We start from the raw sequence: 27,076 nt of genomic DNA on the forward strand, positions 1-27,076 counted from the left end.
TATTTGGGGAGTCATTCCGCTTGATAACCAAGAGGGATGGCCTGCCTCCCCCCCCCCCCGCTGCCCCCCCCGCCCCCTCCCCAAGCCGGCTGCACTCCCCTCTCTTCACCCGGTCCCTCTTCGTATTCTGGTAGGTGACATCTGAGTTCCAATAACTGAAACATCTTCATCTTACTGTCAGGAGAAGTGTGTGCGTGGCCTGACAGTGGTTCTGCGCCCGCGTGCGTCTGTGTGTGTCTCCTAGGCAATTATCAAATCAATTAACGACTTCACGCAGAAGATAGCGAATCTGCTCCCTTCCCTGGGCTGTGTCTGATGATCCGAGCCCGCCCCTCCCGAGCCTGGTGAAATAGGATCATGAGCGAGTGCAGGGGAGAGAAGGGGAAGAGTGTACAATGAAACAAAGAGAGGGGAAAAAAAAACAAAACATAATTCCAGGCTTGCTTCTTCTCAGAGGTGTGCCTTCCCTGGGGCACTGGGAGTGGAGAGGGCATAAAGCAACAATCCGTGTGTACAATTAGTTACGAGTCCCCCCAGATATGAATTGACATACCGCGGGTCGTCACACCGGCCCACGCGGCTCTGCTGTGTGTAGAGCTCAAAAGGAATCAAACACCGACTATTTCATGCGACTCAACCGTGCGTACCTACACCCCCTCCCCAAGGAGAACGGGATGGGCACTGTGTATCTTGTTTTGCAAATAAGAAAATTGGCACAAAAAGGGGTACGTCACAGAGAGCTATCGTTTAATTTGAGTTTCGGCCTAAACCAGGCATGACGCTAAATGGTTCACACCATTTCTTGAAGGAACACTTACCACAGAGGTAATGTTCTATGCCCTCCCCAAGTTCACAGGTTGAAATGCCACCCCCCCCCGCCCAGGTGATAATAACAGGAGGTGGGGGGCGCCTTTGGGAGGTGATAAGCCCTGAGGGTGGAACCCTCAGGAATGGGATTAGCGCCCTTACCAAAAGGATCCCAGAGAAACCCCTTCCCTCCAGCCACACCCCAGCCCGGGTTCTATGCTCCTCCCACAAAGGGATACAATGAGACCACTAGTAACCGGGAGAGGCCTGCAGCCTCCAGCCTCCAGAATGTGAGAAATAAGTATCTAGTGTCCGTGAACCACCCGGTCTGTGCTGTTTTGTTACAGCAGCCTGAACAGACGAAGACATTTTACACACTTTACAGGTCAAAGACACAAACAACAGGGCTGCAGGAGGTTGGATCAGCTGGTGGAGACCTCGCCGGACACCTCGGTTTAAGGACGCTGCCCCCCCCGCCGGCGGTGGTGCGGCTGATTCAGAGGCAGACTCACAGACGGCCCGGGGCCTCCGCGCCGCTCGGTGGTGGCCGGGGTGGTGGAGCTGCACCCCCCTTGAACGGGGTGAAGACTTCGTCCTGGAAAGCATCCCATTTCCCGATTCCTTCCTCCAACCGGCGAGGAGGCGTAGGCGCTGTCCAGGGTGTAGTGAACACCCCACGGGGGGGCTGAGCGCCTTCCTGAGCGGCTGCTGTGAACAGGACCAGAGCCGGGTCCCCCCTGAAGCAGCGGCGTCTGAGTGCTGCTCTGCCACGACCCAGGTGGGATTTCCCACGGGTCTCCCACCCCCAGCATGCTGTTCGGAGGGTGGCGTCAGGGAGCGGAGCCTCTGGGCGCCTAGGAGTCAACGGAATAAATATCAAATAGGAGAAGAGGAAGTCAGCACGCTGTTCGTCGCACCCCCTGTGTCCCTGGAAACCCCGCGGGCTGGCGGGCGGACAGTCCTCCGCCCCCCCACGGACACTCACGTCCTCTCCGTGTCCTCCCACAGGCCGCAACCCGACTGTACACACGGCACCACCGGCAGACGCTTCTGCACGTGGTCCAGGGCCAGCGTTCCGCTCTCGCCACCATCCTCCTCTTCATCCTCGTCAATTGGCACGTTCCCCACAACGGTCTGGATAAAACAAAGCACAACTGGTTATGCCAGAACGACTCCATCCTTTGGAAAGCTTCACCCTCTGCCGAGGGCAATGTACGATTACATGTTATTGATTCGCGGAACCTGCGTGAGCTGGTGATCGCTTTTAGAAAAATCTCCCCGTACAGGTACATCTCACTGTCATAAGACTTTCCCATGGAAAAAAAAATCCGTGAAAGATGTTTTTTTTTTCCTCCCTCGGTGTGTGTGAGCACATGTGTGAATGTTGGTAACGGCGGTGGTGTTTGTTTTCCTGCCTCTTGCGTTGAGTGTTGAGAACATGTACTCTTCATCTTCTGTCTCCATAAATCCACCACAGCTATACATTGTTCTCCGGGCACTAATTTGGCCACATCTTGTAGGTGCTGGTACATGGTGCCATTAACGTATAAGTAGTTTATTATTTCAGTTTTGACTTCTTTTTTAAAAAAAAGATTTTATTTACTTATTTTTAGAGAGGGAAGGGAGAGAGAAAGAGAGAGAGAGAAACATCTATGTGCGGTTGCTGGGGGTCATGGCTGGCAACCCAGGCACGTGTCCTGACTGGGAATCGAACCTGCGACACTTTGGTTCACAGCCTGCGCTCAATCCACTGAGCTACGCCAGCCAGGGCCCAGTTTTGACTTCTTAATCCAACCATTTCTTTGGAAAGGTATGTTTAAATTTCTAAGAAAAAAAATATTGGCAGCGTATTTTCTAGAAATATTTCCTACTGTAATTTCTAGGACCAGCTAAATTTCTGAAAGTTGTTCTTTTCAGATCAAGCTTGAAGCTCTTAAATTTCAAAGATGCAGTATGAGTCCATTGCACGGTCCCAACCCTGTAAAGCAGGGCTGGTTTGATTGACACGCTACGTGGACCAAGTCCATGGTGGGGGGAGGTGGTTTCTCCAAAGCCACAGAGCAGAGGAAGGACATGCTTTGTGGCCTCGTGACAGCTAATGAGTGTTCATTGCTGTCACATTCAGGCCTGGCTCCTGATAACATTCGGTTTCTCAACGATACTTACCGAGTGTCTAGTATGTGCTAGCTGCCGTCTGGTGCAGCAATGAATGAATGACACAGAGTAACCTCTCAGCCCCGCACCCCAGGCACTGTGTGGGGAGCTCACTCTCAGGAAAAGGAGGCCAAGTGTGTGGAAACAGGGCCTGGAAATAGCAGGGAACCCTGGGACGCAGAGAAATCACTACGGCAAACTCAAGGAAGCAGCAGGTCCTCAAGGTCCTCGTCACAAGAGCCGACACAGCCATGGCCCTGTCCCGGGAACTCTTGCAAGTGACCCTGACGCACCTGCAGTCCCCTCCTAAGACACGGCCTTCTTCTGACCAGCAGACACCTGCAGGGCCCCTCCCACGCCAGGTACGGGGCTCAGCGTTTGTACCCAGGATCTCTCTTCGTGGAACTTTGACATCGCGGCCCATTGTACAGATGAGCACACTGAGGCACAGATCAACGAGGTCCTCTGACTCCGAGACGTGCTCGTTCCACCAACCTGAGGTTTAGATTTTTCTTTCTCTCTATTTTTTCTCATCAAAATGTGCCTTTGGGGAAGAATCTCTGGAAATTCAGTTGGTCTACTGCCCTCTCTTATCTAGATGTGTTCCTTTGACCTTATGGCTGTCATTATTGTCATTATCATCTTCATCATCTGATCAACAGGATAATCATCTCCACCGCTACTGTTCTCTGAGCAGCTGGGGACTGTCCCCAGCGCTGATGGCCCACCCACCTCCGCTGCCTCCAGACAGTGGCTAAACGCAGGGGCTCTGGACCGGAACTCCTGGGTCCTACACTGGCTCTGTGTCTCACCAAGACAGGGTGATGGTGGCATCGGTTCCCTCCCTGGCCTGATATTGCCCAGGAAGTAAGTGGCAGCCTGGACTCAGCCCAGATCTCTCTGGCAACCAGAGGCTGGCCGTGGCCTTCAAACAGAGCCCTCGAGAAGAGAACACTCACATCCTCCAGGGATCTCGGAGTTCTGTGACTCCGCAGATGACACGGAACGCACCAGGAATTTGGGTGTTGGTGTGGCGGCTGCAGGCAAAGAGGGAGGAAGTAGACATCCGGGCACCCTGGGATCGGAGGCGGACCTAGGGAAAGGAGAGGCCAGGTTACGTCCTGTGCAGAGTGCGCCTGCCTGGGGGCCGCACAGTGTCGGGTGGGTTCCGTGGAGGCATGGCCCGAGACGGGAATCTGAATGCATGGGGCCTGCTGAGGGGACGCTGGAGGGAGGGCCGGGAGCAGAGAGACAGGAAAGGGGCTCAGCCAGGACGTGGTCCGGAGCCAGGGCTAAGCCCGGCCTCCCAGAGGCGCAGACTCTGAGTGGCGGACCGTCCCTCAGGGACGAAGTCCCTCTCTAGGGAAGGTGGCAGCTCTGAGCCATTGGCAGGCAACCCTCTCAGTGGCTGGGGAGAGGCGCCCCGGCCTGGCAATGGGGATCTGGACCCCCACGCGGAGTCGATGTGCGTGTCACTGACAGACTCTCTTGGCTGGTATTTGTTTTGAGGTTCTCTGCAGTGGATAGACCTCCGGCTGCATGCACGTCCCCCTTGGTGCACTACGCACCGGGGCTTCCTGAGCAGGGGGGACCCGGCGGCCCTTTGCAGAAATGACTGGGAGCTCCCTCGGGAACCCACGAGGGTGGTTTGAGGTCTCGTCCTGAAGAAGCCCTTCCCCACCCTCAGCCCCAACCTCTCCTTCTGTAAGGAAGAGCAGAATGTCTGTCCGCAGGAAGAACTCCGGTCACTCCCACGCCGACTGAGCCGCACCCCCGCCTCTAGAGCCACAAGGCCAAACACCCCCTTTCCGACCGCTGACACGGCGGGGGCAGAGGGAGTGGCAGCCGGATCTCAGCATTCCGCAAGCTCCAAAATCACGCCCGAGAGGCTGCCGGGCGACCTGCATCGGCAGCACGGAAACCAGACGGGGCGCACCCTTGGGGAGAGGGACCTGGGATGCATGGTCGGTCCCTTCCCCTCGACACGGGAAAATCTGACCGCCCGGGGCTGTCACGCCTCCTGCGGACACACGTCACGCCGGCTCACGGCAGTCAGATTGCCGCATGTTTACTAGAAAGAGGGCTCCTGGGAGACGGGGGACTGGGGGCTATCACTTAGTTCACAGGCGAAGGGGTCGCCCCAAAATCGCTCACTGATGTGCAGCTGAAGGAGCCCAGCATTGTAACCCGGGCAGGACTCGGATGAAAAATAAAAATAAAAATAAAATAAGAACGCAGAGAAGCGGTATGTTGGAAGGCGAGTGGCGCTTTCTGCAAACGCTGCAGAAAAGGTACCACCACAATCTGCTGGGACGTGAAAACTCTACCTGTCCGGGGGAAGGGAGCACACCTGCGTGTCACTGTCTTCTCCCCCCTCGACGGGGCGCAGAGCATGGCCTCGTCCCCCCCGAGCGCCACCCCCGTCCTCGGCCCGGGCCCTCCCGGCCCTCGGGCTCACCTGGGGCCCCGCAACCCGGGGTCTGGAAGCCGGGACGGCACCGCCGCTCGCGTAGAGACGGCTTCCCTGCGTTTTAATCACCGGCCCAAGTCTTCTCCGGGGGCCGCCGTGTTATTTCCTGAAATTGTATATAACCGGTTCAGAAAAGTTGTGTTTTTTTTTTATTTCGAAGGAGTTTTGAAGTTTGCTAAATGCCCACCATCCCACCATCTCCATAACCGCTCAAATCAGGTTATTTTTTTTTTGGGTAATTCCTTCCAATTAAATATCTTTGATAATAAATGCAAATTAGGGAACAATAAATTATAACTTCTAGGCTGACCAGCAACTAATTATATATATTATAATTAACTCCAGTTTCCAACACAAGGCATTTATCTTAATAATCAGCCCGTGCACATTAGCATGTCTCAGAGGCTTTGCAAAGCAGCATTCGCCGCTAGCCAGCCAGCCCGGCTTCCTCCCCGGGACTATGAAAGGGCGCGGAATCAAAAGAGACGGAATTACTTTCCAAAGAAGTTTGGGCTAAATATAAGTTGAGGAGCTCAGATTATAGGCATAAAACCCCGACTTGAAAATATTTACCTTAAATATACCCTCTGACCATCCCTCCAAGAGCCTTCAGCTTCTAAAAATCTATAATTTCCACGGATCCGTTCAAAATATCTTGGACCCTGCCTGCCGGGCCCTTGGGAGCCTACCCATCGACATTTGGGGGTAGGATCGGAACTTCTCCTGAAGGAGACGGCGTTTTCCGGAAGCCCCAGACCCTTTTCTAGGAAAATCAGCACGGGGGGACCCAGGCTGGGCGGCGAGGGGACAGAGGCCACCGATGTCAACCCTGTCTCAGCGCCTCCAGTCATTCCAGAAACTCAGCTCCTTCTCCGACCTGTCTGAGGCCCAGGCATCTGCCAGCTTTTCATAAAGTTCCACGTTTTTCTTTCTAGATTTTCGAGAGCTCGGGGGTGCAGACGAAGAAGAGCAAGGGACAGCAACTTCAGGGACCCCCCACCTGGCCAGCAGCCTGGGTCTCTCAGACGCCATTCTGCCTTCTATCTATCTATCTATCTATCTGTCTGTCTGTCTATCTATCTATCTATCCTGGTTAAGCCTTTAGGTGGTCCCACACTGGCCATTATCGCTGCGTTTTCCAACTTTCCCTGAGTAATGGTCCCAGGGACTTAGACAGGCCGGACCAGCCAAAGGCACCAGGAAGGTCGAACACAGCAGAGCATGCCCCGATCGTATCTGGGAGATTGATGCGCCAATCACCTTGATTTCGATTCGGCACCGGGGTTATAAAACGCACTTGCAATCACCGATAACATGTAAGATGGGGCTCTGGCACGGGACACTGTATTTTATACCTTCTGTGGAGTTTTCCCTAATGCAACTATAAATCAGCCCGCACAGGGGGCGTTTGGTCCATGCCCAGAGAGAGACGGGGAGAAACCCAGGGGGCGTGGGGAGGGAGACATCTTGGAACTTGGGAAGGGCTGGAAACCTTCAGCTTGTGTCAGGGCCGCCAGGATGTACACTTCAAGGGTGGGGGTGGGGGCGTGTACAGAGCACCATGGGGGCTTTAGGGGGAGCCACAGAGAAAACTGGGGTTGCCCAGCCAGCCAGCATATGTCTCGTGTATGCATCCATTTACGGTTCTGAACCCTTGCACTGAGGAGCCCTTGGGAGAAAGGAGGACAAATCAGAAACCAAGTCCTCCCTGGCTGGCGTAGCTCAGTGGATTGAGCTCGGGCTGGGAACCAAAGTGTCCCAGGTTCGATTCCCAGTCAGGGTACATGCCTGGGTTGCAGGCCATGACCCCCAGCAACCGCACATTGATGTTTCTCTCTCTCTCTATCTATCTCCCTCCCTTCCCTCTCTAAAAATAAATAAATAAAATCTTTAAAAAAAAAAGAAAAGAAAAGAAACCAAGTCCTTCTCCTACACGTGTTTGGTTGTGAAGAACAGAACAAGATGGAGGGGTCAGAATAAGCCGTCCCATCAGGAAACAGAGCTGGCGATAACTTCAGCTACAACACTGTTCCTCCAGTGTCTTTCCCGCCTGCCTCCAGGAAAGGCTTCCAACAAATTAATATCTTTAAAAAAAAAAAAGTGAGGCTTTTAAAAACGCGGCATCAGCCATTGCAATTTCCATACTCATCTCCTAAAGTGCCCCAAAGGGGAAGCTTCCCTGGGGTCGGGATGTGGAACTCCGTTTCAAGGAGAAGAAGCGGCTGCTACCTCCAGGCCCGTCTCCCCTCGGCACGGTGGCCTGTGGCCAGCTGACGTTCAGCTCTCAGTTCTGCTTGTGGACCCTGCTCCGCTCCCACAGCCTCCCCTCCGGCCCTCCCTCCCGCGCCCCCCTCACCCGTGGGCGTCCAAGCCCGTGGCCTTGCTTCGCGGGGATGGGGAGGGCAGGGGGTAGGGCCACAGGCGTGGCGAGGGAAGCCACCTGGGAAGGAGGAAGACAATCTCCGCTGGAAAAAAACACAGAGACAGTCGATAACGGGCATCATTTTTCCCCCGCCTTTTTACTCTTCCGGCCCAGAAAACCTGTGCTGGAAACAGCTCCTCGCCTTCCACAGACAGCAGCCACCTCTCCCCATGCGAAACAGCCCCCGACAGGCCGCAGTGGCCAGAAAAAATGTATCCCACTTATTGCAACTAAAGTTGCCTTCGATTCAGAAAAACAAAGCCACGTTGAATCCTACCCATGGGACGCCTTGCGTGACGTCTCCCATTGGTGTTTCTGAAGAAACGAGGGGAACCCGGCTCCCAAGCCCGCACTCACCCCTGGGGGGGCGGGGGGTTGTGCGGGGCGCTCGGGAAACCTGTGTCTTAACCGACTGTGGGACCGACCTCGTGTGGCTTTTCCTTTTAATGAAAGCAGAAACCCTCACACACACCCCTTCTTTTTAAACCACACTTTCTCTAGGGATATCCTATAGAGGCAGAAAACTACGTTTCCAAATGAAAACGGTGCGTGGCCGTTGAGAGAGGGAAAGAATCCCGCAAGTTCTGAGAGCAGAGAGGAAAGGTAGGTAGCTGCTTGTCTCCGGCTTCATTGTATCCAAATGAAACTCTTCCACAGTTTCCTACAGCTGAAAGCAGGGCTTAGACACACACACACACACACACACACACACACACACACACACACACACACGAGAGAAAAGATAAGGATCAACAGGCGCCCTGGAGCACTCTGCCCGAGGTCACAGCGGCAACTTGCAAGGACAAAAGAAAGAGAAAGAGGAGAGAAGCAAAGTAGAAACCCTCTTCTCCTAAAAAGCGAGACTATGCTGTGCTTAGAGCCCCACCCCCTTGCTGCGCGGTCCCTCCTTCCTCCTCTTTGATCTCCCCCACCAGGCAGGTTTGGGGGGTGGGGGCACCTGCGCACCTGTGTGCAGGACAAACCACCCAAGTGGCAGAACAGTCATTTCACGGAGGGTCCCTTTGCACCCGGCCACATGGGCACACGCAGTGTTCTTGCTTCTGCCTCCAGATGGCAGAGGCCTTTCCAGGTGGTGCTGCTCAGAGAGAAAAGCCAGAATTCAGAGGGCACATACAGGCAGAGACAGTCCTGGGCGTCTCCACCAGCCAGGCCCATGCTCCTGCCCTTGGCCTTCTGGGGAACCTGGGCCGCCGTGCGGTTCCCCAGCCGAGCGCAGGGGGCTGACCGGTATGTAAAATGGGTCACCTAGAGCCGGGGCTGGGGGCGTGCACACACTTCTGGGTGGCGAGCAGGGCTGGAGCCAGGGGTGGAGGGGTGTGAGACGGATCCTGGAGACCGCCTCCCCCCGAAGCAGGCCGGGGCTCCCTGTGTGTCCCTCGTCTTCTTCTCCTGGGCTCCTCCTCGGAGGACCGGCCAGAGGACCAGACCAAGCCTCCTTGGGTGGCAGCTCCTGCGCCATGAGGCCTTGGGAGTTAGCCTGTCAGGGCCTCGGTTTCCTCACGGACAAAGGGGGTGGTGACCCTGAGCTTCCCATGCCATTCTTTTTTAAAAAAACTATTTTTAAAGATTTTATTTATTTACTTCTTAGAAGAGAGGGGAAGGGCAGGAGAGAGAGAGAGAGAGAGAGGGAGAGAAACATCATCAGTGTGTGAGAGACACATTGACTGGTTGCCTCTCACGTGCTCCCAACCGGGGAACCGGCCTGCCGCCCAGGCCTGTGCCCTGACTGTGAGTCGAACCGGTGACCTTTGGGTTCATAGGCTGGCACTCAGTCCACTGGGCCACAGCAGCCAGGGTCCCATGCAGTTCGGATGCCCCCCCCCCCACCGTGGCCATCTGCGAGCTCGGTGACAGGGAGGCAGTGCCTCCGCCCAGTGCTCCTACCCACAAGCGAAGGGGCAGATAGTTCCGACGGGCACCCCCGGGAGCCGGGAGGCTGATGCTCACAAAGCCACCGCCCATGCCAGGTGCGCGGCAAAGCCCAACGTCGAACAAGTGAGTGAGCGTGTGCTTCTGTTTTCAAACATATCACCTTTAAAAAGAGGGGGCGCTCCACCCGTTGGCCAAGGGACACGCAAGCATGCCTCCCGTGAGGGTCCCTCTCCTGCACTCAGGGGACACGTCAATCTAGTGCCCGCCACTGCCGAAGCCGGTCGTCTGCTGGCAAAGGTTGCCAGACCGAATGGGGGTGGGGGGGTGTGGGGCCCAGGGCCAAGAAAACGCCCACGGGCTCCACCCCCCTGTCTGCCGGGAGGCCTCAAAGTTTCAAGTGCTGGGTGTCAGGGGAACAGCGACTTTTCAAGAGGGCTCTCTGGAGCCGTTAGGGACGCGTCTGCGTCATGGGACTCTCGAGCAGCCCGCAGGCCTTCGCGTCCTGGAGACGGACAGCGTGGGGCACAGACTCCAGGGTCGAGGGCCCACTCGGGTGGAGGGCCTGGAAGGGAGCCCTCCACCCCGGGGCGCAGTGACGTCCTGGGGCGACGTCGGAGGAGGAGTTCTAACCGGACACGGGGCAGCCTGCCTGGTTCTCCCGTCTCAGCCTCGCTCCCTGGACGGAGTGGGCGGGGCACGCGGGCGTGAGAAGATCTCACCTTCACTCCCAGCGTGAACACAGCAGTCTTCACAGACATTGTGTCTGGGCCCGTGCAGCCGTGTGCGTTAGCAGTTCAAGGGCTGATGCGGGCCGACCCCGGGCGACGGCGCCGGTGCCTGCTTGAACAGGTGTGCAGGTCCCGCCCCTGCTCCTGCCGCCACGCCCACAGGGGCGGGCCCACCCGCGAGGTCGCACTCGCAGCCCACGCTCCCTGGGGCGTGCGCTTGGTCTGCGCCCATCAGTCTTGCCCTCGCTGTCTCCTCTCGCGGGCGTCTCTCTCCGTCTGCAGGACTCCCTACTTCCCGCAGACCCCGTTCTCGATAATTATAGTCTATTGATCTGCCGGCGTGGGCTGCCCCCGGCCCACGCTCTCCATCTTAGTCTGGGCACCTCCTCGTCCATCACAGCCTGCGAAGTGCTCCGGGCCCCCATTCGGACAGGGAGGGAGAGAGAGAGCGGCTGCTGGACCCAGGCCAGGGGCTCTCTCAGAGGGGGGTGTGCCCCCCCACCCCCACCCCATGACGGCCCTCCGCCGGAGCACCGCTGAAATAATAATCACGCCGGTAAGCACGGACTGACACTCACCACACACGCCGGGCAGGTCGGGAGTGCCACTCCCCGGCCCCAGCTCCTCCTCCTCTCAGGTCCCCCCTGTCCTTCACTGCACAGGAGGCCCAGAGAGGCCCTGCGCTCTCCTGAAGCCACACAGCTGTTCCGTGGCACAGCCGGGACCTGAACCCCAAGCCCATCCCCCTGTACCACCCCCCAAAAGGAACAGGAACGCGGGCGTGGGAGAAGCAGATGGCGTGAGGTAAAGGAAAAGGACCCCGGGATTCTGTTTAAAGAGAAGTGCCCCCTGAGACTGGCGTGACTGGCAGATGCCCCGCCCACTGCCACCCAGAGAGCCCGGGTCCCAGGCCAGCTCGCGGCCACAGCTGCGGCTGGAGACGACCTGGCTCCCCAGCTGTTTACTTCTCAGCCATAAACAGGAAGGCCGTAAAAGGGGCCCCTTTGGGTCAACCACTCAGGGGCTTCTCTCCTCCTCCCCTTCCTTTCCCTCCTCCCCCAGTCCGCGTCCCCCCCACCCCCCACCCCCGGCCAGCAAGACAGGGCTTCCTCTAGAAGGCTGGCACCTCCCGACGGCCTTTGTCCCTGGGCCTTAAAGTGACCCCCGCCCCGGCCCAGGGCTGGGAATCCCGGCAGCGAAAGGCTCTCGGAGTGGAGCACACGCAGAGAGCCAGCGCCCACCCTGGAGAGCCCGAGGACACGCGGTCCCAGGGACAGACAGTGACGTCCCCGGGTCTCCCCTGGACCACCTAACTTTTTCTGAACCAATGCCTAGGCAGACAAATGAAACGTTTCCTGGTGAGAGAAAACTCCAATCGTAAGAGACACCTGTCAAGAAACAAATGAGGGTGCTGAGAGGTGAGGAGAGAAGCCGCAGATCAGACAGCCTGTCTCCAGGAATTTTCTCATGTACATGCTTTCCAAGAGATTCTGGGGGGGGCGGAAAGGAGAAAAAAAAAGATTCCACACTCAGGAGCTGCCCGGAGGTTGTGGCCTGTGAACAGCCCTGAGTAGCCCCGCAGCACGGGGCCCCGTTTCCTCAGGTACCCCAACTTCCCGAACGCCTCGCCTACAGGCGTCCACCTCCGGGGAGTGGGGGGGGGGGCTGCACCCTCCGGGGCACTCGCAGTCCTCCCCGCGCTTTGGGAATGTCTGGGGTGACGCGGGAGGCCCCACGTGCTGGACACTAACTAGGCTCATCCGTGACTTTCTTTGTCAAAACCTTCAAGTTCAGATTCACAACCTTCTCCACGGCGCTGGCTCTCCCAGGACCAGCTCAGCCCCACGGACCCATGGCCCAAGGGGTGGCCGGGCACATGGGGACAGCGTGGCCTCGCCCCAGAGCCCAGGCAGAGCTGTGGCCTCCGGGCAGCCCTGCCCCGTGACAGCCCCTTCTCCCCTGGCGCAGGGGAGCTCGGCCACACCCAGCTCAAACCCGCACGATCCCGGTGACGGCCATCCGCTGCAGCTGACTGGCTCTGCCTTGGGGTGGGACTAGTGTGCAGTTTACAAAAGGTCCCCACCATTCCCCCACATCCCCTGGGGAACTGGGACACACGGTCTCGTAGCCCAGGCCCACCACGAAAGAGCCGTGAGATTGTGAATCCCCCTCACCCCGGTTCACACAAAACCTGGGTCCGCCTCTGCCAAAAACACGTGTTAGTGCCCCGGTGACTTCCTGTGGCCCCATGGGCTTGCTGTCGGGAGTCCGTGAGTTAACTCCTGGCACTTCCGAGACAGTGTCCAGCCCAGGGCCTGCATTCGGTCAGTGCTGGACTCTATTGTCACCGGACAGCAGTAAATACACACTTCTGGCCCACGCAGAGGTCAGCACACGCACACACACACTGCAGCTGCTTGGTGAGCAACTCTGGTTCATCGGGAAGCGATCCTGAACCAACGTGGAGAACGGCCATGATAACACAGCTCGGCGTAGTGTGTGTGTGTGTGTGTGTGTGTGTTCGTGCACTCGCATGTGTGTATGTTGTTTGGGGGGACCCTTCCATGGAAAGTCAAGGCGACTGTGACCTTGAAGAAGTCCATGTTCTGAACCTCAGTCTCCCCTGGCGTCCAGGGTTCTAGATGATGCTCTGCTCCATGATGCTACGTCAGGGCCCCTTTAAGGGCTTCGGGCGCACGCGTGGGGAGGGATGCTGATTGTGGCAAAGAAAGCGGGTGACCTGCGCCTGCAGCCCCACCTCAGCCAACCCCCCACCGGGGAGGTCAGCCTGCAGACCCCACGCCTCTCGACGTCACAGGTCTGCGTGTCTCTGCCCTGCACCACTCAGACCGAGCTCCCCAGCGCCCACGTCCTGCGGCTGCCCGGCACCGGGCCCTCACACACGGTCACTGACGCCACGCTCTTCTGGCCACGGCCCAGAGAGGCAAGAAAGGACCCCTCTGGGGAAGCAGGTGGACCCCTCCCCCGATGCGTCCTCCTCTGGAATTGTCTCACCCTCCTCTGCAAGCTCCCAGCTGCGAAGTCTCCAAAGGCTCACACTGCTCCCATTCGATAGCGAGAGAGAGTGAAGACCAGGCCCTCAAACCAAGTCACAGAAAGAGCCCTGCGCAAGTCACCTGGCCTCCTTTTCGCCGGCTGAGTGTCCTGGGCAAGCCCCTGCACCTCCCCGAGCCTACCTCCTCACCTGTAAACACGGAGACGCCTGCCCCGCCGTAGCGAGCCTTGCTGGTCTGCCCCCGCCGACGGAGGTGTTTTGTTACATGTAAAACACCTTGTAAACGTAATGGGGCAGGGAAGAGAGCACCACAATTAATCCAGCACCATTTTGCTTTTTTATTGCTATATAACGAATTACCACAAATTTAGTGGCTTAATGCAACACCCATGCATTATCTTACTGCTCCGTGAGTCCGGAGTCGGCCGGCTCACCCGGGTCTCCACGGAGAATCCCACAAGGCCAGACTCAAGGTGTGGGCCAGCTGGGTTCTCCTCTGGGGGCTTCTGGGCGGAATCTGCCTGCAGGTCCCTTTGGGTTGTTTTTGGTGCCGGTTGTCAGCGGGGGCTGCCCTCTGTCTTCCTTCTCGTGTGGTCCTTTCCACCTTCAAAAGCAGGGAGGGGACTTCGAGTCCTTCTCACTCTTTCGGTCCAGGGCTCTACGGATGGGGGTCGGGCTCGCCTGGATTCTCTCGGCATCGCGGGGTGGACTTACTCAACCTCACGTCTGCAAAACCCCTCCCCAGCGGTGCCCACCCCGGGGTTTGAGTGAGAAACCAGCAGGAAGCCCCAGAAAGCACGGAGCATCCCTAGAATTCTGCCCACAGCACGGTGATTCTTAAACCTCGTTGGGCGGGGGTGAGATGAAGACAGACTTCCTTCCAAGAAAGGAGTTCCTAGCCAGGGAGTTGGGGGGAATGTCGTCGGCTCACTGTCCCCGTCAGGACATGCCTGAGCCGTGACGACGCCACCGTGGCCCTGCAAGGCGCACCTGTACCAAATTTAGACCCCTAGCACCCTTCTCTGACAGAACACCTGTTACTATTCCTTGTAGCCCAGTCCGGAATAGAATTTTCAAAGATTTTAAAGGGATTGCAGCTATGTGTATAGGCAAGGGCCCCGGGACGGTCCACGAGGTGGGCAAAAGTAGGCTTACCACGGTTCATATGAAAAACAATCCAATCACTAATAAATAATAACACAAGAATGAAATCTGTGTTTCGAATACTCACAACTTTTGCCCCACCCTGTATAGAAAATGCCTTGTTTATCACTAATCATCCATTTTTTTTTTTTTTTGGAGAATTGTGACCTGATCGTTCTCGGTTGACTCATTGCCTCCAAGGCACAGCCCTCGATGACCAGTGCCCAGAGGAAGTTAACTCTTCGCGGTCACCCAACAGGCCCCTCCCTCCGGGGGCGGGGTCCCTGGCCTTGCGCCTACCACGACGACAACCCGAGATGCCCGCACTTTCCGCAGTCTAGCAGTGCTCACCCCCCGCCACGGAACTGTTTGCCTTTGGTTAATTAAGTAAGAAAAGCTGGAGTGAGGCCCACACCTACCAGGGCCAAGCGGGGAACGCTGGGCCTGGTCGTCTGCGGAAATCAGCTCCCATTCATCGTGCCTCTGCTCTGGGCCTCTCCGGCCACAACCTGCAGCCGAGAGGACCGCCCCTTCTTGGAGGGCGTGCCCCCAGTACGCAGCCCCGCCCCCTGCTGCCCTCTCCCCGCCCCACCCCCTGCCAGGGCAGGCCTCTCAGCACAGGCTGGACCCGTGGGGACTCTGGTTTCACCATGTGCATTTGGAATAAAATTAAAAATTTGGCCCTAGCTGGCGTAGCTCAGTGGATTGAGCGCAGGCTGTGACCCAGGCATCGCAGGTTTGATTCCCAGTCAGGGCACATGCCTGGGTTGCAGGCCATGGCCCCCAGCACATTGATGTTTCTCTCTCTCTCTCTCTCTCTCTCTCCCTCTCCCTCTCTAAAGATAAATAAATAAAATCTTTAAAAAGAACTATGGTAAAAAAAAATAAAAAATTGGTGCAAGTTTTACCTGATCCCCCTCGACATTAATTCCAAAGCAGTTTTTGTTTTCGGCCCCTTCCGCTGAGACTCTCGCTCGATGTCAAACTGTGCTTCGCTTTCCCTCTTGGGCTCCCTGGCCGTCCTCGGGGCGAATACCAAGTACGTCCCGGGCGCTCTAATAAATTGCAACTTCAGATGGAAGATTGCTCTCGCTGGAGGCGAGTGATTAAACATTTTAATAGTGCAGCAAACTTATCAACAGACTCACCAAAAAAAAAAAAAAAAAAAAACAAGGAAGCAATTTTATTCTCTCAGCTTGTTTCAGGGCATTTTACTGCTGGGGTCAAATGTCTGTCAACGATTTCTGAAGCCCAAATTTGACTTTGAACAACCTCAGAAGGTTTCTGTAATGCACACCGTGTCGTACCCTATAAACAGCCCGGGGTTTTAGCCTGCATGTGTCTAACTATCCGGTGCAATGTCGCCCTGGCGCCTAAGAGCTTTTTAACATAGATATTAAATATATCCATATCATTGCTCCAGTGAGAGGGGGGCTGTGCTTTTTCCTCTGGGGTCCTCCAAGCTATTTGCCGCTGACATACACTATTAAAACTAACCCTACCCCAAGGAACTAGTCATTTTACACGGTATTAGGACTAATGCTATCGTTTAAGGAGCTGTGGAGATTTGCCAACTGCCGAGGCCCCAGATAACAACAGAAACAGGATCGTGGGAGATAATCTTCCGCGCGGAAATGACTTTCCTCGTCTGTAATATGCTTCGTTTAGATGCTTATTTAAGAAATGCTATTGAACGCATATCGGTGCCGTCGACAGAATAAAAACCATCCACGCCTCCAGGATAAGATAAAAAGGATCAGATTCCCTTCTGGGGCTTGGAACCGGACTGGGGCGAAACAGCCCAGAACCCGTGTGGGGAAGGGTGCGGGGAAGGGGCGGGAAGATCCACTTCCATTCCGTGGCCTTCCTTTATGAACGTGTCAGGCACGGGCGTGTACGTGTGTCAGTCACCTGCGCAGTAACCTGATAAAGGACGTCTTACTTTGTCCCCATTTTACAGACGCGGCAAACTGAATTCGCAGCATGTTTTCTTAAACCCCAGCTCACACGAGGCCGCTGCTGGGACAGGGCAGAACTGAGATGGGGTCATGGCCTTCCGAGGCCACAGCCCGCCTGCGTGACACGGGCATTGCCGCCACTGTCCGCAGAGGGACCAGGACTCGGGCAGCGGTCACTACTCCAGCCAGAGGGCAGAGAAATGGGTTTACAGTGTAATTCGGCATCTATGCACCCACTGACTCGGGAAACCAGTAAATACCTCGTAAGCATGTGCAATGCACCAGGCCCCGTGGCCGGCGCAGGTGCACAGAAATGAGAAAGGCTAGGTCCCAGCCGCAACAACAAAGTTGGGAGCCCCGGGGGGACCCCCAGTGGTTGGGTTGGGTTGGGTTGGATGCCCATGTTGAACACCAGCACAGTTTGGTCAGAGTGAGCGCCCCCTGCAGGGCCCCCTCGCAGTGCGTGGCCCCGCTGATAGGCCGCGGGCAATCAAGGGCAGCTTCACCCCATCAGGCCCTGGGCTTCACACACAGACTGTCCCCATCCCCTCAGCCTTGGGCTCCCGAAAGATGCGGAGACCGCTGTTCCACATACAAAACCAGCATCTGCTGTTTGCAGCCACACAGCACTGGGACACCCATCCACTGCCTGCCTGGAAAGTAGGCTCCACTCCCCCGGTGTACAGCTGAGGAAGCTGATGGAGGGTCCGAGAGGCAAAGCGATGTACCTGGTGTCGTGTGGATGAAGCCACAGAGTGCAGCGAGGACACTAGGCCTGATCCCGGCCTCTCCTGGCCCTCCCACGGACCCATCACACAGGATCACGGGTGGCCTGCCCGGCCCTGGGAGGGGGTGCTGTCATTACGCCCATTTTAGGGTGAGGGAGACCCAGGCACCGAGAGGGAAGGCCTTTGCCCAGGGTCGCACCACCAGGAAAAGGCAACCGAAACCCAAGCCCTCTGACTCCCGACATCAAACTTCCGGGCCCTCCTGTTGGGAGAATAAAACGAAAACAAACACACAAACAGAAAGACTCGGTCTTCCTAACGATTGGTCAGGTCGTGTGCGCTCCGTCTGGGGACCCTGAGTGTCCGTTCCCTTCCTGTCCCTGTTCCCCTCTCGTGCCTCTCAGAGGCTGGGACCCCTGCGGCCTCGGAAGATGGGAGCTACTTCCTCTTCAGGAAATTACGGGTTTCACTGTTTAGTATTTTAAAAAGAAAAGTGAGTTGCACAAGGGCCCCAGCAGCGTCGGGAAGCAGAGGGGATGGAGAGAGGGCCCCAGAGCCGGGTCCGGAGAGGACGGGGTGGGCCCCGGGTGCAGCCGCACGGCTGGTCTCGCCGGAGGGGACTTGGCAAGAGCTGAGCCCTGTCCCACGGCCAGTCATTTCTACCTGCTGCATTTGCATACACGTATGATATCTGTTCTCCTAATTATATCCATTTCCCCAGGTACAGACAGACGTGCCCGAGCCGGGGTGCCCATTAGTGGATCCCGCGGGCCTCCGCAGCTGTGTTTTGACTAACAGAAAAGGTTCTCTGGCGTCGGGGAGCTGGAACCGCCTCGCAGGCTGTGACAAGTGCAGCCGAGCGTCTCGCGCGTGAGCATCCTCGGGGGTTTCTCCCAGGGAGGGGTGAGAACGGCCACAGCGAATTCCAGCGAGAAGAACCTTCCGTGGTCTCGCCTCTAACTACACGCAGTCACGCTGAAGGCCTGCCGTCCATCCAGGGGCGTGGCCCCGAGAACGGCGTGGCGTTTTTTATGCAAAAGTTCCTAACGGATGCAATCCTCAGTGAAAGCAGGAGTCACAGCAGGGAGGAGTTTGGTGTGCGAGAACTCTGAGAGCAAACCCAGCTCCGCCCACTGGTGCCTGAGAGAGACTCGGGAATCCACCTCCTCCCTGAGCATCCGTTAGTCGACCTGCCCAGTGGGGTCAGGAGCCATGCTGCCGCGGTTCTCTGCCAGTGGGGGCCATGTAGAACCCAGCCACCCCCTTTTGAACCCAGACACCCCCTGCTCGAAACTCCTCTTGGAGATACCCCCACGGTGTCCGCTCTTGAAAGATAGAGACTACTTGGCATTATTGATGCTTAACAGACAAGATCTTTTTTTTTTTCCTGCCACAAGGTAGGTCTTGACATAAACTCAGCAAATCCCAGCTGAGTGACTCTTGGGCGTGGAGAGGCCCAGGCGTCATGCTGTTTGGAGCAGAACAGCTCCCCTGCCACCTGGCCCTCTGGGGTTCACGGGGTCCCTGCCCCTGCTCACCGCCTGGTGCTCCGGCCTTCTGACCGTGACCATGGGGCCAGATATCCTCCGGAGTCGCAACAGTTTTATCAGTTGTGTCGGAAGCCCTCCGTGTCTTTCCACTAAACTCCCCGCTTCTAGAACTGCAAGATGGCTTCGGTTGCCTGCAGCCAAGAAGGCTGCCGGATGAAAGGGCCTCCTTTGTCAGGCTGCTGGGAAGCTGCACTAAAATCGCTCTTGTCAGGCTCAGCCCCGAACGCCTGGCTCAGTCCACGTCAGCTCTTGAGAGGATCACAGACTCAGATGGCCCCCATAAAGGAGGATCTGAGTTACACACAAGGTTGTAATTGACCCAAAAGGGGTACACAGAATCCCAGTGGCCGAACTGGCAGCCGTCCCCTCCGCACTGACGCCGGCTGCTCGGGGTCTCCCGCGCGCCACAGTCACCGTGAACTGGCATCACCGGACGAACGCGACGGAATGAAGTCACAGACTGTCCAACGGTCACGCCCAGCACGCCAGAACGCTGAGTGATAGCCTTGGTGACAAGTTCTCCGTCCGAAGCGTGGTTTGCTAGACCCAGCGTGAGAGTTGCTGTAGAGTCTCAGGTGACCAGCCGATGGGCAGGGGGAGGAAGACAGAGTGGTGAAGGGACAAGGGCTCAAGGGCAAGGGTCCGAGACCAGCCCCGGAGTTGGAGCAGTCCTGGCAGGGACATGTCCTGGCGACGTGCTACCTGACCTCTCCGCCAGCGAGCTCCCCTCAGAGTGGTGGCCCCTGCCTCCTGCAGGGCAGCCGCAGGCCACGCAGTCAGAGGCGTGTGGCTTCCGGACACCCGCTGGTCGCTGCCACCCACATCACCAATGACATCTTTTTCTCCTTCCGCGCCTTTATGGAGCCATGACTAAACCCCAGCGAGGGGCTACCTGTTTGGCGCACGTGACTCCATTTCATCCTTACAGCCTCATCAGGCCGGCCGCCATTGCTGTCGTGAAGACACGATGCTTAGAGAGCCGGAGTGACCTTGCCCAAGGTCATGAAGCTCCCGGGAGATGGGTCTGCCGTCCCCCGCCAGGCGTGGCCGGGCGCGGGACCACTCAGTTCCACCCCAGCCCGCCGGCACAAGGAAGCCTCCCCCCCCCCCACCCCACACACACACACATTCGCCCGCCCTGACTCTGGTCCAGCCCGCCTTATTCCCACCAGACCCTGCTCTGCAGCCTTCACAGCCACGGAACAGGGTTTTTTGCTAAAGTGTCTTTATGTTTTTATTTGGAAGATGGGTTTTATGCCCCAGTTGGGGCCAGCGCCGGATCCCGCCTCTTCTACATGATAAACTCTAATGTACGAGCCATAAAGATGTCCCTTCGGTGCTTATGGAAATATATCGATCCCAGCCATTTAACCCCCCACGCAAAGTCAGAGGGCTGGATACACTCTTTTCTGCACGCTGGGCCTGCAGGCTTTGGGCTTGTAAATCTCCCTGCACACCCCAGGGCTAGGGGAGGTGGTGGGCGGGGTGGGGGGGCGGGGAGGCTAAGGAAGAGGTTATTTATGAATGGGACTCTCAGGAGTTCTGCCCCTGATTAATTGCTTTCAGTCCTATTTAACGGAGGTCCAATGTGTCAATGGTGGGAAAAATGAATCATAGCCACGCCACTGCCCTGAGGATAAAACATGGCAGGAGGCACGCATCTTTCTGAAGGGTCACTGGGTTGTCCCTCTGGGGCCAGGACGGCGACGGGAAGGGGGGCAGCCGTGAGGACTGTTAGGCAGATGGTCTCCCCCCGGGGGTGGCCGCAGCCCCCCGATACCCCACTGCCGGGCCCTGCCTTCTCTATTCCCCTTCTCTGGCTCTGGGGGCGGGGGCGGGGCGGGAACACAGCCGATCGATAACACATGTTCACGGAGGTGCCCGCGGGACGGCCATTTCTCAGGCCGGACACGGGTGGCACCTGCCGCCAGCGGTCGAAGGCAGCCAGAGACGGAATGGAGGCTCCTCCCCGCGCGGGCCTGTCTGCCGGCCGCCCCCTCTGACAAACGTCCCCGCGGGAGCCCGCAGCACAGAAACCGCGTCCAGGAGGCAGCCCGCCCCCCACGTCCCCACTGACATTTCCTTGTTGTCCCACGGATGCCCCAGGCTCCCTGGTGCCAGCCAGGCCACCTCCCAGGGCCTGCACGTTTGACGTGAGAGAGCGGCTCTCACGGGGTTGCTGCTGCAGGGATGGGGGGGACTCCAGAGCAGGTGTGCCGGGGACCCTCCTGCTGTCCAGATCAAATTCCTCAGGGGGGTGGGGTGGGGGGCACCTCATCAGCCTTCCTCCTTTTTTGGAGGGGAGGGCATCCTTCTGCCCAACGAGCTGCCTAACTTTCTTCTTCTCCCTTTGAAAGAAAAGAGCAAACCAAACAAACCAACACGTTTGGATGTGGGCAGTATGGCGGGGCGGGGTCCTGATCTCCGTCTGTCCGAACAAGGCAGGCAGCGGCCTCAGAGCCTTCGGCGTCCACTCTGAAGCCGGCGGCTCAGGCACAGGCCCCCTGGGGCCCTCCTCCCCCGTCCCCCTCACACAGGCTGGACGGAAAAACGAGTGTCCCCACCCACGACAGCCTGGCCGTGGAAGGCAGGGGGCAGGGGGTGGGAATGGCAGGGCAGCCCTCGCTGGCTGCCGGCGTTTTGAATTCACAGCCTGAGGAGGCTTTGAGCCTTCAACATTGGGGAAATAACCTAATGAGGTTCTTCCACTCCGACGTCTGGTCACAGCTCGCCGGGATATTCGCAGGTAAAAGGGGGGAAGGCGTTCTCTAGAGGAGAGCCCCTCACGCCGGACTTTCTCAGCCTCAGTGGGATGGCCGTGACCTTCGGGGCCCTGTACTGGTTGTGGGGGGGGGCTGTCCTGTGCATGGTGGGATGTTCAGCAGCCCCTGTGGTCTCTGCCCGCCAGGCACCAATAGCAGCCCCCAGTCATGACAACCAAAAATGTCTCCAGAGGTTGCCCAAGGTCCCCAAGGTCGGACATTTCCCCCAGGAGGAAACCCAAGCAAAGGGGCAGAGGCTGGAATGAGCCTGGTACGTCCAGGGTCTAGAGACAGACAATGCAGAGCCGGGAACAGTCAATACCCACGGCATCAAGTTGCCAAGGGAACTCAACGACGTGAAAGGCTTTCATAAAACAATCGTCACCACCATCATCATCGTGGTCGTCGTCATTGTCATCGTCCCCACCAGCTCCCTCTTCTGAAGTGACTGTCACGTGCTCAGCCAGTGTTGAGTGCTCAACCCACACCCTGTCTAACAAGCGTTAGCGGTTGTTGATGCTCGCGCCCCGTGCAGGGGGGACCCAGAGGAACGAACGGGCGGCCAGAGTCGTCATTTGCCGCGAACGTGGCAAACATGAGGCACCACGGCCAGACAGCTGGGGCATCGGCGTGAGGTCAAAGAGCGTGTGCCTCGTGTCCCTTCACAGGTGTCGTGTCAGACGGGGGCATTTCTGGACCCGAGATGGGGGGCGGAGCTGAGCCATGCTCTTTTTGGAAGATCACTGGCCCAGGTGACTCCCGCCCCCACCTCACGCCCACCCGGCAAGACTTGAACAAGGGCTGGTCGCGTACGTGCCCCCTGGCTGCACAAAGCGTGGTCCAGGACCGGCAGTGTCCATGTCACCGAGGTGCCGGGTGCACATTCAGAATCTCGGATGCCACCCCTGACCTCCTGATTCGGAACCTGCATTCCAACCAGACGCCGGGTCATGGCCGAGCGCACCCAGCACGGAGATGCTGCAGGCGTGTCAGCACGCAGAGCGCACGCAGAGCTCACTCCAAGCCCCCGTGAACCCAGCCCCACTCTCGCTGGATTCGTTCATTCGCAGATGCGCGCTGACCTCTGACTGTGTGTCCTGCCCGTGGGGCAGGGACAGTCTGGCGGCCCCCCCCACCCTCCAGACAGGCGACCACACAGACGAAGGAAAACGAAGACTTGGGGGGAAATCCTCCTAATAACCCGCGTGAGGGCTTTGACTCAGACGCCCTCTTTCTAGGTCCTGGCTCTCTCTGCTCCTCCCCTTGCCATTGTTTGCACCTGTGGACGGCATCGTCGGGGGCAACAGAAAGGAACCGAGGCTTCGGCCTGTCCTGACCGCTGAGTCCGACTGAAGACCAGAGTGGGGGCTGGAGGTGGGGGCCGCCCATACGAAAACACACTGCGGCCACAGCTCCCGAGGTTTTAGTGAATCTCCCCCTCCAACTACATCCGCCTATCGTTTTCAATCGGGAGGAAGGGCCGCACTAGGACCAAAGGCCTATCCTGAGTCTTTTCCTTGCCTGGGCTTCCTACACCTTGAAAACGTGTTTATTGTCATTGAGTCCCATTCAGTTTTGTCTTGTTTTCTCAGAAAGATGCCCTGAGACCTGGTTTGAGACATCCAGCGGCTCTAGAGCTCTGTGATGCCGGAGTAGACCCGAGGCCTCAGTCTCCTCATCTGTAAAATGGAAACGCAGCAGTGTCTCCCAGAGTCCCGGGGGGAATTTGTGGAGCTGATGTGCGTGCGTACTGTGCTCAGCCCCAAGCCCGGGTCTTGGCAAGTGACCAACAGTGGGCAGCTACCTTCTTCCCCTTCCCTGTGGTCTGAGGACATTCCAGGGGGCTGCTGAGGGCAGACGGGGCCCGCCGAGCCTCCCTCGGCACGCTGCGGTGCATCAGCTGAGGCTGCTGGGAGCACAAAGGCAGGGAGCCCCACTCAGATGCAGAGGACAGAGCCCCGCGGAAGGGCCGAGGCTGCCCCAGGGGCCTGAAAGTAAGCTCCCCGACACCTTCACAGTGTGTTCTGCAGGCCTTTCTGAAGTGCGGGAAGCTAGGAAGACAGCTGCGAAACTCTCCAAAGGGACACAGGGCTGTGAGAGTCTGCAGGGACGGCTGGCCGTCTTCCCCTCGGCCCAGCTCGGCAGCCTCCCCGCTGCAGGCGCCTTAGAGCACCCCTGAGACAAAAGGTGCAGAGGTCAGACATCCAGTTTCCCAGCCTCCCTTGCAGCTATGAGGCAGCCTCCAAACACTACACTCCGCAGCAGGACTCTGACCCAGGGGCCAGAGCCTTTAGAGAATCCACATCGTTGCAAGAATCAGCAGTTTGTTCCTTCTTATTCCATTAGAATGGAGTAGTATTCCATTGTAGGGATAGTCCACAATGTGTTTTATCCCTTCAAGTGGAAAAAACAATTTTTAAAAAGGAAAATAGCCCCGGTGGGGTGGCTCAACTGGCTGGAGCGTCGCCCCATGCACCGAGAGGTTGTGGGTTCAACCCCAGGTCAGGGCACGTGCCCAGGTTTGATTTCTGGTCGGGGCAGGTACAGAAGGCAACCAATCGATGCTTCTCTCTCACAACAGTGTCTTTCTCTCTCTCTCTCTCTCTCTCTCTCTCTCTCTCAAATCGCTACACATATTCTCGGGGTGAGGATTAAAACAGAAATAAGGAAAATGAATCTCCCTAACTCCCCTGAAAGTACAATAACAAAGTGGGGAGGACCTGGCCGGGGAGAGAAAAACAGAGCAAACCTCTGCACACCTGTTCCTTCCTCAAGACCTTTGTGCGAGCTCTCTCCTTGGCCGGAATGCTCACACGCCCAGATCCAGGCACAGCCGACACCTTCTCATCGTCCCCACCGCAGAAGTCACTGCCTCAGAGGCCCTCCCTCACCCCCCAACACTCCTCCCTGTGCCCCCACCCGAGCCCCACCCTGTCAGTCCCCCCTGAAGCACTCGCCGTTCCCTGGGTTTATTGAGTTTTTTGTTATGTCTGTCCCCTTCATCAGAAGAACAAGGACCTTATCTGTCCCATTAACCGTGATACCCTTCATGCCTGAAATACGGACGGGCACACAGTAGGTGCTCAATAAATGTCAGTTAATACATGGATAAGGGAATGAATTAATGAGAAAGTGAAGAGTCACTATAGATTAAATTGTTTGTTTGTTGTTTTTTTTTGCAGCCTGCGCTCAAGCCACTGAGCTATACCAGCCAGGGCTAAATTGTTTTGTTTTTTTTTTTCAAAGTGATGAAACCTTTGGTTAGGAAAAAAAAATCTCAGAACTCCCTGATGGAGGAAAGGCATTTGGGAGGCCACCCACCAACACGGGGGGCTGCTCACAGACCCCCTGAGAAGCCAGGAACCGGGACAGAGCAGCCAGGAGGTGGAGACCTGTTCGATGCAACGGGGAGACGCCAGCCCGGGGGGTGGGGGGAGCTCTCCAAGGCCCCGGCTGCTCCCGAGCTCCCACAAATCATCTGAAACACTACATCACGTTCACGTCCGTGAGATGGTGACCACCGGGGCTGTGAGGGACCCTCGTGCATAATTCACCAACTGCCAGCCTCCTACAGGCCTCCACATTAAGGCTGCGGCAGCCCCTGGGCACTATTTTTGAGGAGGAGGACATGGAGTGACAGATTCAATCGAGTCTGCTCCCTCAGCGCGAGGGGGAAGCAGAGCTCACCCTCCACGCGCTGACATCTGCAACCGCCTTGTTTCTCTCTGGGAATGAGAATGTTGGGAGCAACCTGATCTACAGTAACCAGGAACTGGGAACGCTGCACACGTCCATCAGCAGGTGAAGGGGTCGTCCAGCGGAGGCGCGGGCACCAAGTCAACACGCTCCCGAGTCAACGGCGAGCGTCCGCATCGGCGCGGGCTGTCAGATGCTTCCCAAGGGCGGCGCTCGCGGCCTGTGGGCTAACAGGGATTTTTGCTCAGACTTAACACTCTTCTTCCAGATTCTGACCATAAAAAAAAAAGTGTTTTAATCTCAAAGCACAAGGCAGGGGGGTGTTCTCAAAAGCACTTTGCAATCTGCCAGTAAATGTTAAACTGCATTTGGTCACAGTGTGGTTATAACACTAACAACGGCGTGGTCCACGCAGCGGCCATCCGAGGGTCTGCGTCCAGACTGGGCACGCCCCTGCGGGGGCGGGGCGGGCCAAGGGGAGGGCTCTGGGTCTCCCGCGCTAGACTGGGCTGCAAGGTGCCCTATTGTCAAGACTGTGATTAATTTGTAGAATCTGACAACCGAAAGCGAAAAGGCTGGAAAAGTAAGGCCTAAGTTAACACTGTCCATAGTTTATACTTTTCAAGGGGCCCCCAGGAAAATAGCACCTGTTTTATCATTTTGTTTCCTGCACATTTCAGAAGACTCTGCAAAGTCAAACAAACAAACAAAGAAACAAACAAATACCTGAGCTGAATAAAGCAACCAGGTGAATACAGGCTGGGCCCTAAGGCACGGGCCACTGTCTCAGTCCATCGGTGCTCCTGAACCTTCCAGAAGCATGACGACGGTCTGTCCCCGGCCTCGGTGACCCCCAACCTGCTCTATTTCCAGTTTTCTGTGCCGGTGGGAACTGCCAACCACTGCTCTCGCCTTTGCTCCTGGGCCGTTCTACTCACGCCCAGCACTGGGCCAGGCGGCGGCCCGGCCCCAGGAGGTCATCCCTTTGATGGATTGCCTGCCAACGAGGAAAGGAAGGCCAGGGCTTGTTTCGCAGTGGTACTCCCCATACTTCACACGTTACTCTGCAGAGGGAGTGGATGGGTGGACGGGTGGACGGGTGGACGGGTGGATAAATGGATGGATAGACACGTAATGATAGTTTCACCATATCGCACCATTTGATGCTCACCACAACCCTCTGAATAACAATAAGAGTTAACACTTACATTGCGCTAATTACATGCCCGCCACCGCTCTAAATTCTTCATACATATTAACTCTTTTAACCCTCAAGAGCTCTATGAAATCAGGGCTATCATTATCTCCATTTACCGGAAGAAGAAACTCTTGGAGGTCTCTATGGAGGCCATGCTGCTTGGGACCGAGGCAGGGCACCCAGGATGCTTCCTGTCCACTGGCTGCACTTTAGGGACAGGGAACAGAGGGCAGTAGCATCGATCGGAGCAAGGCTGCCCTACAGGGGTGCCCAGCGAAGACCCTGTTAAATGGCACAGAGCCCTGACATGAACCCCAACAGCCTGACCCCCACGCCCAAGGAGGAAAGGCTGCAAAAAGCTGCCCCCCAGCAAACATCTGAGATTGTTGAAAGAGCACATGTCAAAGCAGGGCTGCGATAAGAGGCTGGTTTTCTCAGGACTGCTGGCCCCACACTGGAGGTTCTGGGGGGGTCCGGGAAAGAAGGAGAAAATAATAACCAACCTGGAAAATGGAGGTCCCACCCGCCAGTTCTCCTGAAATCACTGTGTT

The 27,076-nt window shown here is 57.1% G+C and overlaps 1 protein-coding gene and 1 long non-coding RNA gene across 2 annotated transcripts in view; both read right to left on the reverse strand.

The window, feature by feature from the left end:
- Positions 1 to 1,280: 1,280 nt before the first annotated feature.
- LOC123806137 overlaps positions 1,281 to 27,076 on the reverse strand; it is a 31,875-nt gene continuing 6,079 nt past the window's right edge. The window contains exons 3-5 of the mRNA XM_045819146.1: positions 3,973 to 4,054; positions 1,793 to 1,941; positions 1,281 to 1,661 (exon numbers count right to left, since the gene is read on the reverse strand). Of these exons, the coding sequence (XP_045675102.1) occupies positions 1,316 to 1,661; positions 1,793 to 1,941; positions 3,973 to 4,054 (577 nt within the window). The 3' untranslated portion in view covers positions 1,281 to 1,315. The remainder of the gene's footprint in view (positions 1,662 to 1,792; positions 1,942 to 3,972; positions 4,055 to 27,076) is intronic.
- Positions 7,402 to 26,313, reverse strand: LOC123805940. The gene is made up of 5 exons (XR_006783396.1): positions 26,054 to 26,313; positions 25,319 to 25,554; positions 8,820 to 8,949; positions 7,788 to 7,896; positions 7,402 to 7,515 (listed from the first exon to the last, which is right to left on the reverse strand). It is a non-coding gene; the product is annotated as an uncharacterized LOC123805940 (long non-coding RNA).

This window comes from Phyllostomus hastatus, unplaced genomic scaffold, assembly GCF_019186645.2.
Source record: "Phyllostomus hastatus isolate PE091 unplaced genomic scaffold, TTU_PhHast_1.1 phas_scaffold_345, whole genome shotgun sequence".
Classification (NCBI taxonomy): domain Eukaryota; kingdom Metazoa; phylum Chordata; class Mammalia; order Chiroptera; family Phyllostomidae; genus Phyllostomus; species Phyllostomus hastatus.